Below are 14,409 nucleotides of genomic sequence, written 5' to 3'. Positions count from 1 at the left end.
GGGCAAAGGCTGGAGCCCGGGTCTTTAAGCATCACATCTGGTTCTCCTTCCACGATGCCACTGCTCTCCCTGCAAGACCCCAGAGTCATGCTTTTGGGGAAAGGTAATTCCCAAATTACAAATATCTCTTAAAGTGAATGGGAGAAGAAAAGAAAGTATTTAGAGGCCAGAGGGAAAGGGAAATGAGCTGGAAGGATGGTAGTAGCACTCACTAGAGAGTTCTGTTAGGTCTGAGTGTCCTCATGCCAATAGTGAATTTCTCTCAAGATGTATTTTGGGTTTTTTAAAGATTTTATTTATTTATTCATGAGAGACACAGAGAGAGAGATGGAGGCAGAAACACAAGCAGAGAGAGAAGCAGGCTCCATGCAGGGAGCCTGATGTAGGACTCGATCCTGGGACTGCGGGATCACGCCCCCTGGGCCAAAGGCAGGCACTTAACTGCTGAGCCACCCAGGCGTCCCTCAATATATATTTTGGTGGAAATCAGTGGACCATCATGGGCCTAGCATCCCTGCAAAGGGACATTTTGCTATGTGCCTCCTTTATTTGACTTTATCTAATTAGTGGTTTTGTTGGCTGATTTTCTATCTCTTCCTTCTGTGGTGGTATCTCCATGTAAGCAGAGATTTTAGCAGCTCTGTTCACCACTGTTTGGCAGTTATAAAGAGTGTGTGGCTCAAAAATACACTGAATAAGTTTTTATTACTTTTCCTACATGTATGATCACTAATGTGATTAAGAAAATCACTGAAAAGAAGAAAATACAAAAGGTAATGTGTTAGATGCAGGACTTAATACATAATAAAAGGCAAAAAAAAAAAAAAAAAGTGACCAAATCTAAGATACGAAAATCTAAGTGGGAAAAGAAAACTAGTTATTTCTGCCTCCTTTTCTCTAAAAATACACACATACACACATACACACACACAACTCAGAAAACAAAACTGAAACAAAAACCTCTTCTGCCTTTCTGCCATAATGACCAAGATTCAATATTTCAAGGAAATTCTGGACATACAGTCACTGAAGTATCTTCTCCTAAAGCCACTTTTATATAAAACAAACGAACGACTCAGTAAATTATGTGGACTTTTCCCCCAGTAGTGTTACCTGGGTATTTTGTTTTTCTCTGTTTCTATAGACAAGCACTATTTCAGCCTGTATCTTCATTGACTCACACCAAGCAAACCGTTGCCAGATCTTTTGTCTAAAACTTCGCAGCCTGTTTTTCTTTTCTTTTCTTCATTGTTTTGTTTGCTTTTTACTGTGGCCTGCAAATTACCTACTGGCAGATTAGTTGTTCTAAAAATGCTGTCCCCATCATGTACTCGTGTATATGTATTTATCTATGTGTGTGTACAGAAGTGTGTGTGTAATTCATGTTTGGGCTTAAAATGAAAGCAAACCAAAAGCCCAGACCTTGCTTCCTATTTTATTTTGGAGTACCAAGAAGAGACGATAAAAATAACTGCATTTGGTTTAAGAGGGCAGTTGTCGGAGTGTTGCGAGGAAATCAGGGCAGCAGGAAGGAGGGAGTGCAGGCTCCCCTGCGGCAGGCGAGGAAGGGTGCCAGGAAGGGCATCCTCAGAGATTTGAGGAGAGTCTCAGGAGCCAAACTCCGTTCACGAGCAAGGTACAGCTATGAAGCAGTGGTAATGGGATGAGGTTGGCAGTAAAAGGGCCACCGCAGAGAGATGAACATACTGGAGAGAGGACAGGGATGACACAGCGAGTTAGTAACAGGATTAATGATGATGGCCAACAAGCACTGAGGGCGCTCGTCGTGCGCCAGGAAGCAGAGCTGGCACGCCACCTGACTCTGCAGAGGTGCTCCGTGCCACACGAGACACCCGAATGGGGCCATTAAGTAGGGCGCATCATGGCCCTGGGCGGGAAAGGTGTCTGTGCGGGGGAGGACGAGGTGCTCAGGACAGCGTCACCACTGACAACCGTGTGTCTGATGCTCTCTCCCAACTGGGAATCCCAAATGGGTAAAAGAACCTATTGAACTGCATCCATTCAAAGTCCATTTCCAAACACTATAAACTATTACACATAATATTTAGTTCACCTTAGCTTTAGAATAATTTGAATGCAAATGAATGCTTTTTCGATACCTGTATGCATTTTTACTTCAAATTATGTAAAAAAAAAAAAATCTCCTGAGTAATAAAAGTTAATGTTTCTTCCCCAAAAAGGGATCCGATACACAGCTGTACTTTCTAATAAGCAATAACTTTAAAGCAATGTCTGTTTTTTTTCTTTAGAAAGTAAAAGTTGTGCATTAAATAAAAGTAATGCAAATGTATGAATTGCTGTAAGTAATCACCTGTTCCCTCAACACCTCTCAAATTCATCTTCTCTTCTCCAATCCTGACACCACTGTCCCGGTTTAGCTTCATAGAATCTCTCATAATTATAACAAAGTCCTGATATTTGCTGCTTCCAGTCACGTGTCTTTCAAACCTGTCCACCCGACTCTTGGCAGAGTGATGTCTCCAAGGCGTAAGCACTGCAGTGCCATCCTTTTCCTCTGTTTCCCGGCACCCATTGTCCTTAGCACGAAATTTAAGCCCTTTATCTGCCCTTCAGGGTCTCATTTATGTCTTTGTAAATGTAGCCATTAATACTAGTAATGAAGAAGAGGGAAGACAAGGAGGGAGGCAGAGAGGAGGAAAAGGGGAGAAGGAGATGGAGGAGGAGGGAGGAGAGGAAGAAGAGGGGAAGGAGGAAGAGAGAGGAGCAAAAAGGGGAGGAGGAAGAGAGAAGGAAGGAGGGGAGGGAAGGGCCAAGCACTTGGCAGAAGACGGTCTAGGTGCTTCAGACTCATGTCACATTCTTCACAAGGGCCTTCGCCAGGATCTAACCATGCTGACACCCTGATCGCAGACTTTCACCCTCCATAGCCGTGAGAAATAAACTTCTTTGTGCAGAAGGTACCCCATCTGTGGGATTTTTGTTAGAGTAGCTTGAACTAAGTTCAAATGCTTAAAATCTTTGAAATTCTCAGAGTTTGGCATCAATAAAAATGCTCTCTAAGGAGCTCAAACGAAAATTAGGCACTGAAATTATGTCACCCCTGATTGCATTTGAAATAGAAATATACCTATGTGTATATATACGTATGAAGATACAGACATACACCCATGTATCCGTGTAAGGACCCTAAGGGAAGCTGTCGTCGTTTAATCTCCCCAACGGAAACCACATGGCTGAACTTTTCAGAGCATTTGCTTATAATTCCTCTAATCTATAACTCACCCACCATATATTACTTTCTCTAGAATTTGTTCATGCAATTTCTTCGTGAGTTTTCACCTGAAAAAGCTGAATTATTGAATGCATATATAATGAAAAACATTAATCAATATTTCATCATGGAATTAATTTTTATTGACTACCAGACTAGTATGGCAGGGGCAGTTGTACTTGTGTGTTTAGCAATCTGCTTCTCTATTAAACGGATTCTTCTTTAGGACTTTTTAAATCAATTATTTATTTATTTGAGAGGGATATAGAAACCGAGAGAGCGTGAGTGGGGGAGGAGGGGCAGAGGGAAAGAGAATCTTAAGCAGATTCCACACCCGGCCCAGAGCCCAATGCAGGGCTTGATCCCAGGACCCTGAGATCAGGACCTGAACTGAAAGCAAGAGTCAGATGTTCAACCCACTGCGCCACCCAGATGCACTGAGGAAATTGCTTTTTGACTTTCTACCTAGAATATACTATGCAGCAGGATCTCCTATCATATATCATATGATATAGATGATATAGATATATGATGTGTGTGTATATATGATATGTGTGTATATATATGCACACATAAAATATATGTTTAAGAATTATTAGTTATAATTGATATATTATTTTTTAATTTTTATTTATTTATGATAGTCACAGAGAGAGAGAGAGAGAGAGGCAGAGACACAGGCAGAGGGAGAAGCAGGCTCCATGCACCGGGAGCCCGACGTGGGATTCGATCCCGGGTCTCCAGGATCGTGCCCTGGGCCAAAGGCAGGCGCCAAACCGCTGCGCCACCCAGGGATCCCTGATATATTATTTAATATATAATTTGTTAGATAATATATTAACATATAGTATACATTTAATAATAATATATAGTGTATTAATATAATTAAGAAAAATATATTTACATATATTTTTGAATAGATTTCTATTATTCTTTTTAAGTTGACATTCCACAATATGACAAATTGTAATACCCATGACCGAGTTTCCTATGGTAATTGTATTGTATGAGCAGTTTTATGTTAATGCTTTGCATAAACTGACACATGTCACTTGCTTATATAACAGTCAAAGCAAATATAAGGCCAGAAAAGTTTATAAATCACTAAGAGAGGATTAACATTTCAACCAAAGAGGAGTTTATTAACTAATCTCCAACTGACATTGGAAATTGATTTTAGTTTTCTTTTCTATCTTTTTTCTTAAAAGTTTGCAAATCAAGTCAAACAGACAGATTGAGGTATAGCAACACCTCTTATCTCGAATCCTCTGTTAATGCTTCCAGCCAAGAGTCATTGTCTAGAAACCTTCATATAACTGCTCTTCTCTCCTATGCACAATATGTAATATACCTTCATCACCATGTGCTTAATCGGGAAACCCCCTTATTTGGAATGTCTCCCAAGGAATCAAATTAGGCCTAATTATACTTAATGGCAATGACTGCTTCTTAATTTAGATGGTAATTCTGCTTAATTGAGATGCCTTCAGGTGTCTAAGTGGTGCTCTAGTAAAGAGTATTGGTGTGTATGAGTGCATCAACCTGGAATGTCTTGTTTCTTTTCTCAACATTTCACCAGAATAAATGAAGAAAGGCAAAGAATTTACTGAAGCAATATAACACAAGATTCCCGAAATTTAACTTGTTAATTGTTGAGTGTTCAGAATCAACAAAATGTATATGAAATCATTAGAAATATCTATTTAACTGTGTACAAAGATGAGAAAGAACCTGAAATTCCTAGAATGAGAGAAATGTGTATATCCAAACAGCATACGTTCATTATTTTATTTATTTTGCAGTTTGGCCACATTGAAAAAATCAGCTTCAAAATGTCAAAGAACACACCTTATGCATTTTAACAGATTTTTGCCCCCTGGAGGCTGGTAAAACAGGAAAATAATGGGATCCAAAATATATCAAACACAAAATATGAATCTGATGATAACCAAAACCTCTTTCTTTGACATTTTGCTTGCGTACATGTGGTAGACACACTGGTTATCATAACCATCAGCCCTGCCTTCTGGCTTCCAGATGGTTCTTTCCTCAGGCACCCTAGGAGCCGGACCATGGGCATTTGACTCAGCTGGACCTGAAGGGAAGTCTGCTTGGGACATTCTAGAAAATTTCTTTCATTTTTGAGAAAGACATGCCCCATTTCTTCATTGACCATGATTATCTCACAGTCATCTTGTGACCTCAGCGGGACGAGCGTTATTACTGCTCTGGATACAGAGCAGGAAAGAGAGGGCAACACCTGAATTGTCAACAATGTTCCTGAGCTCCCAAATGAAACCTTGAATCTCTCTGGCTCTACCCTTTTGTTATGTGAGATGTTTCTTAAAACTTCTTATAACACCTACAGCTGAAAACATCCTATCGACACACTGAATAACCTATTATTTCATTTCCATATGGCACCCCTCCCAGTGATAATGGAATACATAGCTGCAGAAATAACTGACTTTCTTGCAGAAAAGAGAGCTAATGAAGTGCCATCACAGTGCCGTGAAAGGAAACCCATGTCCTCATCCTGCTCTAGGAGCAAAATAGCTGTGAAATCTTTAACAGGTACTTTACGTTCCATGGATCTCAGTTTCTCACCTGTCAGGTAAAGGGTGTTCAGACAATAGAAACTCTAAGCTTCCTTTTAGATAGAGATTTCAATTATTCTAGTAGGTATGGGAAAGAAAGAAACTCAAATATATAGACATATCTGTAGTATAAAAATATTCATGATTAATCATATGTGATCGGGATTTAAATGAATTTTGAAAATACTATAAGGGTGTTAATCAAATTTCTTGAAGCTTTAGCTTGGAGCCACTGCCTGTCCTACAGAACACCGTAAGTTTACTGTTTTTTCCTTCAGGAGACTTCCGTACTTTAAAGCCCTTTATCCGACATTTAGAATTACAAAAATCCCTATCATTCATTACAGCGGAAGCCCACTCCATTCCCCAACTGACACAGAGAGAAAAATATGCCATCAGCACGACTCTCTTTGACTCTATTTGGCTTCTCTGCATGATATCATGCATATCCCAGATCTCAGCAGCTAACAACACACTTGTGAATTCCAAATTTACCTCTACCAGTTATATCCACTTGAATGAATATACAGCAGGCACCTCACTCTCATTATGCCTAAAACCAAACTCATTATCTCTTCCCATTAAAAAACAAAACACAAAACAAACAAACAAAATAAAACCAACAGTGGTTCGTAAGGCTCTTTCCCTGGTTCCAGGTAGGGAGAAATTATATTATTCCAAAGTGGAACAATTTGGAGAATAAAAGAAGGTCATTATTAATAATGGTGTGGAAACCGCAGATGTAGGGCAGGGTGGCCCTGGAGGGGCTAGAACATATGTTCATTCTGGTAAGAGTTTCACCATCCCCCACCAGACCCATTCTTGACTCTGTCTTGATCCCATTTTGCCTGCACAGTTACTGTACCATATCCTTAAGAGTTGCCAAGAGAGTAGATCTTAAAAGTTCTTATCACAATAAATCTGTAACTATGTGAGATAATATGCATTAACAGTTTAGCAAATAATTACATTATACACCCTAAAGTCAAACAATATTATACATCAATTATATTTCGACAAAACTGAGGGGCAAAAGAGAACACAGACCAGAACCAGTAAGAGGCAACCAAATGAAGAAAACTTACTTTCTATTTGAATCCTAGACTGGTCTTCCGATAAATGTGGATACACACACACACACACACACATGCTTGAGCTTGTCATCTCAAACAGCAAACTGTACGGGTGCATGACACGTGCTAGCTTATCCATCTTAAACCGTTGTCTGAGTCAGAGTATTGATTGCATCAGCTACACAGAGGTGGAAAGTGGAAGCCTTACCTTGTCTGGATCCGTTGTGGTAATGACCCACACACAGTGCGCATTGTCTTCGTACTGAACTGGGTAATTAGGGGATGTAATGATGCCACTGGGTCCCCGCAGATTTGATCCACATGTTCTAGCTAAAAATACATAAAGGTGGTGTTACTTTCTGCAGCATTCTATCTTTGTGGTGAAGACAGAAACATGGAAGATTGAACTACGTATTCATTAATGATGATAAAAAGTGGTTCATGAACTCAAGTTGGTAAAGGAAGTTTGCTTAGCCATCAGGACCCTTGTTTGGTCTCTGCAATTGAACCCAAGGCATTACCGAGGTCACAAAATGACCTCGTTCATTCTGTCAATCACCACGGACAATGTCAAATCAAATTGGTCCACCTCAAATCCCACTCTGACTCAAAGAGAGTCTGCATACACATGTGGCTAGACACGGATGTCATAGACGGAGGGGGAACACAGGTCAGGGAAGCTCCAGGGACCCCCACCGTGCCCTACAATGTAGGACAACTTCATCTTTTCCACTGTAAATGAGGACAGCAGGACAGATCATCCCCAAAGTGTCTTTCAAGCTTTAGATCCTATTCTGCAATCAACTATGCAAATTTCTTTACAGCACAATGCAAACAGGAACTTCAAATATAGTTGACAATTTAAAGCAAGAAAATAGACACAGTGACTAAAAGGAAAAAAAAATTAAAAAAAGAGAAACTACCTTAAATTAAAAGACTAAGCACATTATAGAAATGACATAACCCAACAAATATGACTGTTTTTACTCTACAACAAATATTTCAACTGACCTCCATCTTAAGAAAGATTTATTTTTCAAATCAATAGATAATGTTTAGAAATCAAATGCCAGCTTGCAATGCAATCCAGTCTTCACATTAATAATTTGAACTGGGTTTGAGAACAAAGTAAGAGAAATGGATTTCACAAGAAAGAACTAATGTAAGGGAAGCTCTAGTTCATTTTCCTTAGATTTCCTATCACACAAACTGATTAAACTGTCATCCAGTAAAAAAAAAAATTAATCGTAATCAGAACCCATCTCACCTTTGTTCTTTTTCTTGGCTGAGCACCCACTACAGGTTGGGCATTGTTTTGGGAAATTCAGTCACAAAATTAAGAGAACAGGACTCTGGCTTCTGGGAGCCATCGTATAGCTAAGGGATCAGGAGAAACCATTTCACTGAACTCCTTCTAACAACCCCCAGGAATATAACACAAATCATACCTATTCCTGATAACAGGCCTTTATTACGATGATTAACTGACAGATCTATCTTTCCTACACGGTTGTGGATTTCTTGACCTTGGAAAAGCATCCTTCTCTTATCGTTAACACCCATATCCAGGGTCTACACAGTTGCTGACATAAAAATGTGAAGAGTAGGCAACTTTTCAGTTGTATGATACTCACAATGAAGATAATTAGCTAAAAATTAATCTACTATACATCAATTAGCAAAAACACGGGGGTAACCATTTACAATATCTGCATGTACTTTGCAAATGGACAAGGTTTCTTAAGTAAGATGTGTAGGACAAGATTACTTAAATAAAGTGTATAACAGATGGCCTGGCTTTCAAAATTCAGTAGGTGGTCCTGGCTCGAAAGGTCCTCCAACAGGGAGCTAACTGAATACAAACAAAAACATCTAACTCTGCATTCAAAGGATCGAGTTTGAGGAACGTGTTCTCACAAAGGATTATGAGCTTCCAATGTGAAATTTTCCTAAAGCTCCTTGTTAACAGCATTCATCGGGAAACATTAGAAGTTAACACTAATAAATGTTGAGTTACAATACCTTTATGTCACATGATCACCATTCTTTGTTAAATTTCAAACTGAAGAGCTGATACAGACAATGTCATGTTACTCGATAAATATTTTTTTACTTAATTTTTACTTAATAGTATCAAAGTGCCATTCTAAGTATTTCAAACTTAAAAAAAAAAAAAAACACATATGAAGAGTGAGTGAGTGCAGTCAGGGACTAATTTGTTACAACCCCACTGACAATTTGTGCCCATCCAGTCATTAGCCCCAGCTGTCACTCTGCTGGAAGGTTCACCAAATCTGACATCCCGCCAATGGCCTTGCGTCCCACGCTCCCACGCGTCTGCTTTGAAGCTTGACCCTTAACTTGACTTATTCAAATTGCCTACCAGCTCTCCATGAAATTCATCTCACCATTGCTTGGGGAAATATGATTTTTAGTGATTATATAGTTTAGTGAGATAACCATTAGTAAAATGTTTGTAGGAAAGGAGTACATTTCCCACAGTTTTGTTCATATTTAGGACTGGGTTTCACATAGTGACTGATGAATCCAGTCTCTTTGGAAGTATTTTTCACCAGAAATTGTCAGATTAATCCATAATTTTTTTTCTTTTTGTCTTAGAAGTATATCTCTATTCTTGTGATGTATTTTTCTAATCCATTAACTTTAACTATATTTCCCATACTTTTAGTCAAGCCATCAAATAATTAGCAGAAATGAAATATGTGGGAAAATCCAGGGCATATCCCCTTTTGATGATTAGAACAATACCTAACATTTGATCATTTTCCCCATAAATACTTGTAGTTTTTAAATAGTAGAATGGCCTCAAATAACACAATCTAACTATAATTATTTAATTCTAATCCTTCACTTGAGGAAACTGTTAAAAACAGCTAGGACCTTAGTCTTTGTGCTTCTAAATCTTCCCATCCTCATCATCTGCTTCTTTATTAAATGACGATACTATCGTCATCACACCAATCATGATTCATTACGTGCTGCTTTCATTATCAGGGCCCTCCTACTAGTCAAGGATAATCCTCAGATTTTGCACTGGCAACTACTCAAAGTTCAGTCATCTCTGTGTAGAGTCTTTACTGAATAATAATGATGTACTTTGATTTATCACGATTTCTATGTATTATTTATCCAGGTGCACATGGTGGTTGCCATGCAGACTGGACATTGCTGAATCTCCTGCAGACAGTCTGTGACCTGTTTTTTTGTTTTCTATTTTGTGGTTCTGTGGCGGGGTTATACAAAGTGGTCAGTTCCCTGAATTATAGAGTCGAGTAAGTCACACTGCTCGCTCCATCACACCCCATAACTTCCTCCCCATCAGCTTCAAGCACCTGAAGACTAATTTCCTTCATATCCACTGCATGTCACATTTCTTTTAAAAGCCTAATTTTCATGAAGAATAAGAGGAGCTAGAAAGGAACACAGAATAGCCTGAGGGACAAGAGAGGAACCAGGATTATAAGCTCCACTGAAATGTGTCCGATGGGTGGGCATCATACATGGCAGAGCCCTGGGAATGTTCAGTTAGGGTGCATCTGAGCCCCAATGCCTCCCCAAGATCTTGTTTCCTAAGAAGATGAGGAAGAAGCCAGCCTGCAGGGCAGGAAGGAGGCAGGGGAGTTGAGGGGACCTCCAGGGCATGCAGACCCTCCTAAAGGAGGATGGTTAGTATCAGTTTATCTGCAAACCACGTTTGTGCTGCTTTGCCAGTGATTTTTCTGCTATAACTGAATGGGAACTCAACCAACGTAGTGGACATTCATAAAACCATGCTATAATCTGATTCAGGCGGCTAGAACCCTGAAGATTTGTCACCCTGCCTGTCTCTTTCCACTTCTAGACTCTGCTGACTCCTCAGTGCATTCTAGGAGGATCATGTGACTTTTCAGACTAGTGCAAACCTGTTAGCTTAGCAAAGCTGTCCTGACGGTGACAGAGCAATTGCACGATGCCCTTTGGGGCAAGGTGGGGGGACTTGCTCCCAAACACCTGCTTCTGTACTAAACAGGCATTCAGGTAGTCATCATAGTGTTTCATTGGCCAACCTAATGAAGTAATGATAATCTTGTAATGTCAAGCTAGGTTTTACAGCAAGATTTAAATACATTACCATAGTTGAAATGTATATGTTCATATGTATTGTAGTTGAACACCACTTTCCTTCCTGCTAAGGTCTCTCCCTTGTCAACATTTTCCTGGAAGTATAACACCTAATATAAAGGAATACACACTTAAATGCTTAATAATGCTTAATAAATGGTCTTTGGTACTCGTCATTACCTAATGTACATCTAATATTACTCACGTGGCAGTGCTCTAAACTTGGAACTCAAATTTTTCTTATATGTGTTTAATGTTTTTAAAATTAAATGGGCAGCCCCAGGGGCACAGCGGTTTAGCACCTCCTGCAGCCCAGGGTATGATCCTAGAGAACCGGGATGGAGTCCCACATCAGGCTCCCGGCATGGAGCCTGCTTCTCCCTCTGCCTGTGTCTCTGCCTCCGTGTGTCTCATGAATAAATAAAATATTTTTAAAATTAAAAAAAATTAAATTAAATGAGAATTCACAAAATGATAGTTGAAAATATATCAAGAGGGGATGTGGACAGGGAGAAAAAAACTGATTTTGAATGCAAATATATGCCATTTATCTATTTAATCAATGAATATTTATTAAGTACAAAACATATTTGCTTCACAGAATTTATCTTATGTAATACGATGTAAAAATTTGTCTATTTATGTAAATTCAGTTCCAGGAATCCGTACTGTTCTATAGTAACTATTTAATTAATCAAGATCATTAGAGACAAATATTCTAATTGACTAAATTTAAATTAAGAAGCTACCTGGACATCTGAAGCATGTTCCAAACACATTAGTAATATATTAGATACTCTATTTCTTGTATGTTTTTAGGAGAAAGCACTTTTATCAGCCAGAGCTTTTAATATTTATTTCTTGATTGTCAACCAAAGCAGAGAACATTATGTCATAGAGGTTAAGAGTTGCTTTTCTTAACCACAGCTGAGTTCCAAGCCTGGTTTATGCAGTTACTGGACATCTAATCTTAATGTATTTCATTCTAACACCCTTCAGTTTGTTTAATGAGTGTAATAATCATAACTCCATCTGTGATTGCTCTAAGGATTGAAGGAAGGACACCAAGGGAGACAGTTAGCACGTGGCCCAGTATGTTCCAGCTGTGTGTTACCCAAATGCACACTTACTGTGAGTAGGGCACAATATCAAGCATGGGCTGTGTAGCAGAGAGAAAACAAAACCAAAATCCTTCCTTCTCAATCCATTAACAAGTAGACACGCACCATCTAATCTAATATGTGGAAGACGTAGCAGCTTTCTAGAAAGGTCTGAGTGAAGTTTGGGGGAGTATCTGCAAAGGGCTTACTCAGGAATCTGGTGGTCATGGAATGATTCTGGAAGACATGATGTTTGAAGAAACATCCTGTGCAGGACGGACAGCCACATGGACACCTGGGGCAAGTGTCCCACATGAAAGGACAACCCATGAGAGGAAGTTAGGTCAGACTTTCCTTATATTCTAGGAAATCAAATCAGCATTAGTGTTCAAGTCATTCTATGTCAACAGAATTTGAGAGTACTATAAAAATGCAGAGCTTTATTATTTCCAAAAACCTAATAAGAAAGGAGAAAATGTATTTTTCACCTAAGTAGTCTTCTACTAAAAAGTATAAAACCTTGGGAGTCTAGAAGCAACAAGAGAAACTTTTCCAAATCCACTGGAATTCCAATAAAAGTTCAAAGTCTGTAGGTCTCTTTAAACCTCTGAGGTCACAGCTATCTGGTAGAATAATCAGTAAACAAAATATCACCTTAAAATGGACTTAAAATTTAATCTGGAAGAATGAAGAGTCCTCCCTCGGGTATAAGTGGCCTTTTGACTACTACATACGAGGTCATTTCTGCATGCACAGAAAATATGGGTAGGAAGGAATAAATGATAAAAGTTCTTGGTAAATGACAACTTAATACGTGGAGGGTGATTATTAGTTAATCGAACCCAGAATATCAAGGTAATAGCTTTATCCTATGATCCCCTGGGTTCTAACTGGCTTCCATGTAACCACAGTTACAACTGCAAATAATACTTCACTTTTTTTTTTTTGCATGCTCTTTCAACTCAGTGAGCAACTAAAAGTATTAATTCCCCGGATCAGAGTGCATTAGCATTAAAGGAAGTTTTCTCTACTAAGGCCCTGTAAATATCAATGGAATGAAATGCCAAGCTGAAACATTTTACTTAAACAATAAAACTCTGTCCTCTTCCTGTGTTTGTTTGTTGACTTTAAAAATCTACTGCCAAAGAGACTTTACGTAGTTTTAAACAGCTCATAATATTTTATCCCATGAAAAAATTATTATAGTTGTTTTTATATCCCTAAGTGAAGCAAACGGAATTTCAAACAAACCCTCTTGTATAATTACCAAGCTATGACAGCCGTTCACCTATTTGGTAACAGGAGGAAAAGGTAAGGCTGTCCCCATCCTTGAAGCTAATTAGCTAATGTAAGCGTTGGCTAACCACACCAGTGTCCAGATAGGAAAGGTCACTTCTGACTTGCTGCAATTTATCACACGTTTCCATCAGATAGTCCTTTCGTAGAGAAGCCATGATGATTACCGAAGAGTTAGAGACCCTTCATGAAGATGGGAACCTTGAGAATCACTTCTTAAATCCCCTATCTGAAATCTCATAATGGGTACAAAGCTCAGACCAGGGGCATTTTACTGCATTCGATAGATGGTTGAATTTAGGACACGTTGGCTGAGATGATCAATGAGGGCTCTCTTAAAGGCTCGGAATGAATCAGGAAAACCCAAACCATCATGTTCTCTTCTTACATGCTATTTATTATGGTGATAGCACAGACTGGAAAATGAATTCAGAAAATTGCACTTGGCGTTTGGGACCCATCGATAGTAAGTAATCTCACAGTCTGTTTTGGGTAGTATTTGAAAAATCATTAAGGTTCATGGGATCTGTCTCCCCCTACATTTTAGATATATCACAAGCTATCTTTTTTATAGAAATAGGTATAAAACCTCCCCTTTAATTTTTTTTATTTTTTATTATTTTTTATTATAAAGATTTTAATTTATTTTTTCATGAAACACACAGAGAGAGAGAGAGAGAGAGAGGCAGAGACCCAGGCAGAGGGAGAAGCAGGCTCCATGCAGGGAGCCCAACGTGGGACTTGATTCCGGGTCTCCAGGATCAGGCCCTGGGCTGAAGGCAGGTGCTAAACCTCTGAGCCACCCAGGGATCCACTTTAATTTTTTTTTTTAATCTCTGCTTAAAAAATTTTTCTTCAGCTCTTCTGTAATTGATGAAGCAGCCATCATTAGAAGCACAAAGAAGCCAAATTTAAGGAAGAGAATGATGACAGACCCAGAGATCCTAAATACTGCCAGCCTGAAAAAC

General features: G+C 39.0%; 1 protein-coding gene across 1 annotated transcript in view; it reads right to left on the bottom strand.

Annotated features, from left to right (window-relative positions):
- The window catches only part of CSMD1 (CUB and Sushi multiple domains 1), a 1,877,909-nt gene that overhangs the window by 507,580 nt on the left and 1,355,920 nt on the right, over positions 1 to 14,409 (bottom strand). The window contains exon 10 of the mRNA XM_041753151.1: positions 7,132 to 7,253. Within this exon, the coding sequence (XP_041609085.1) occupies positions 7,132 to 7,253 (122 nt within the window). The remainder of the gene's footprint in view (positions 1 to 7,131; positions 7,254 to 14,409) is intronic.

Source organism: Vulpes lagopus, chromosome 4, assembly GCF_018345385.1.
Source record: "Vulpes lagopus strain Blue_001 chromosome 4, ASM1834538v1, whole genome shotgun sequence".
Taxonomy (NCBI): domain Eukaryota; kingdom Metazoa; phylum Chordata; class Mammalia; order Carnivora; family Canidae; genus Vulpes; species Vulpes lagopus.
The sequence above is the reverse complement of the archived record's forward strand: the minus strand, read 5'-3'. Positions and strand labels throughout refer to the sequence as shown.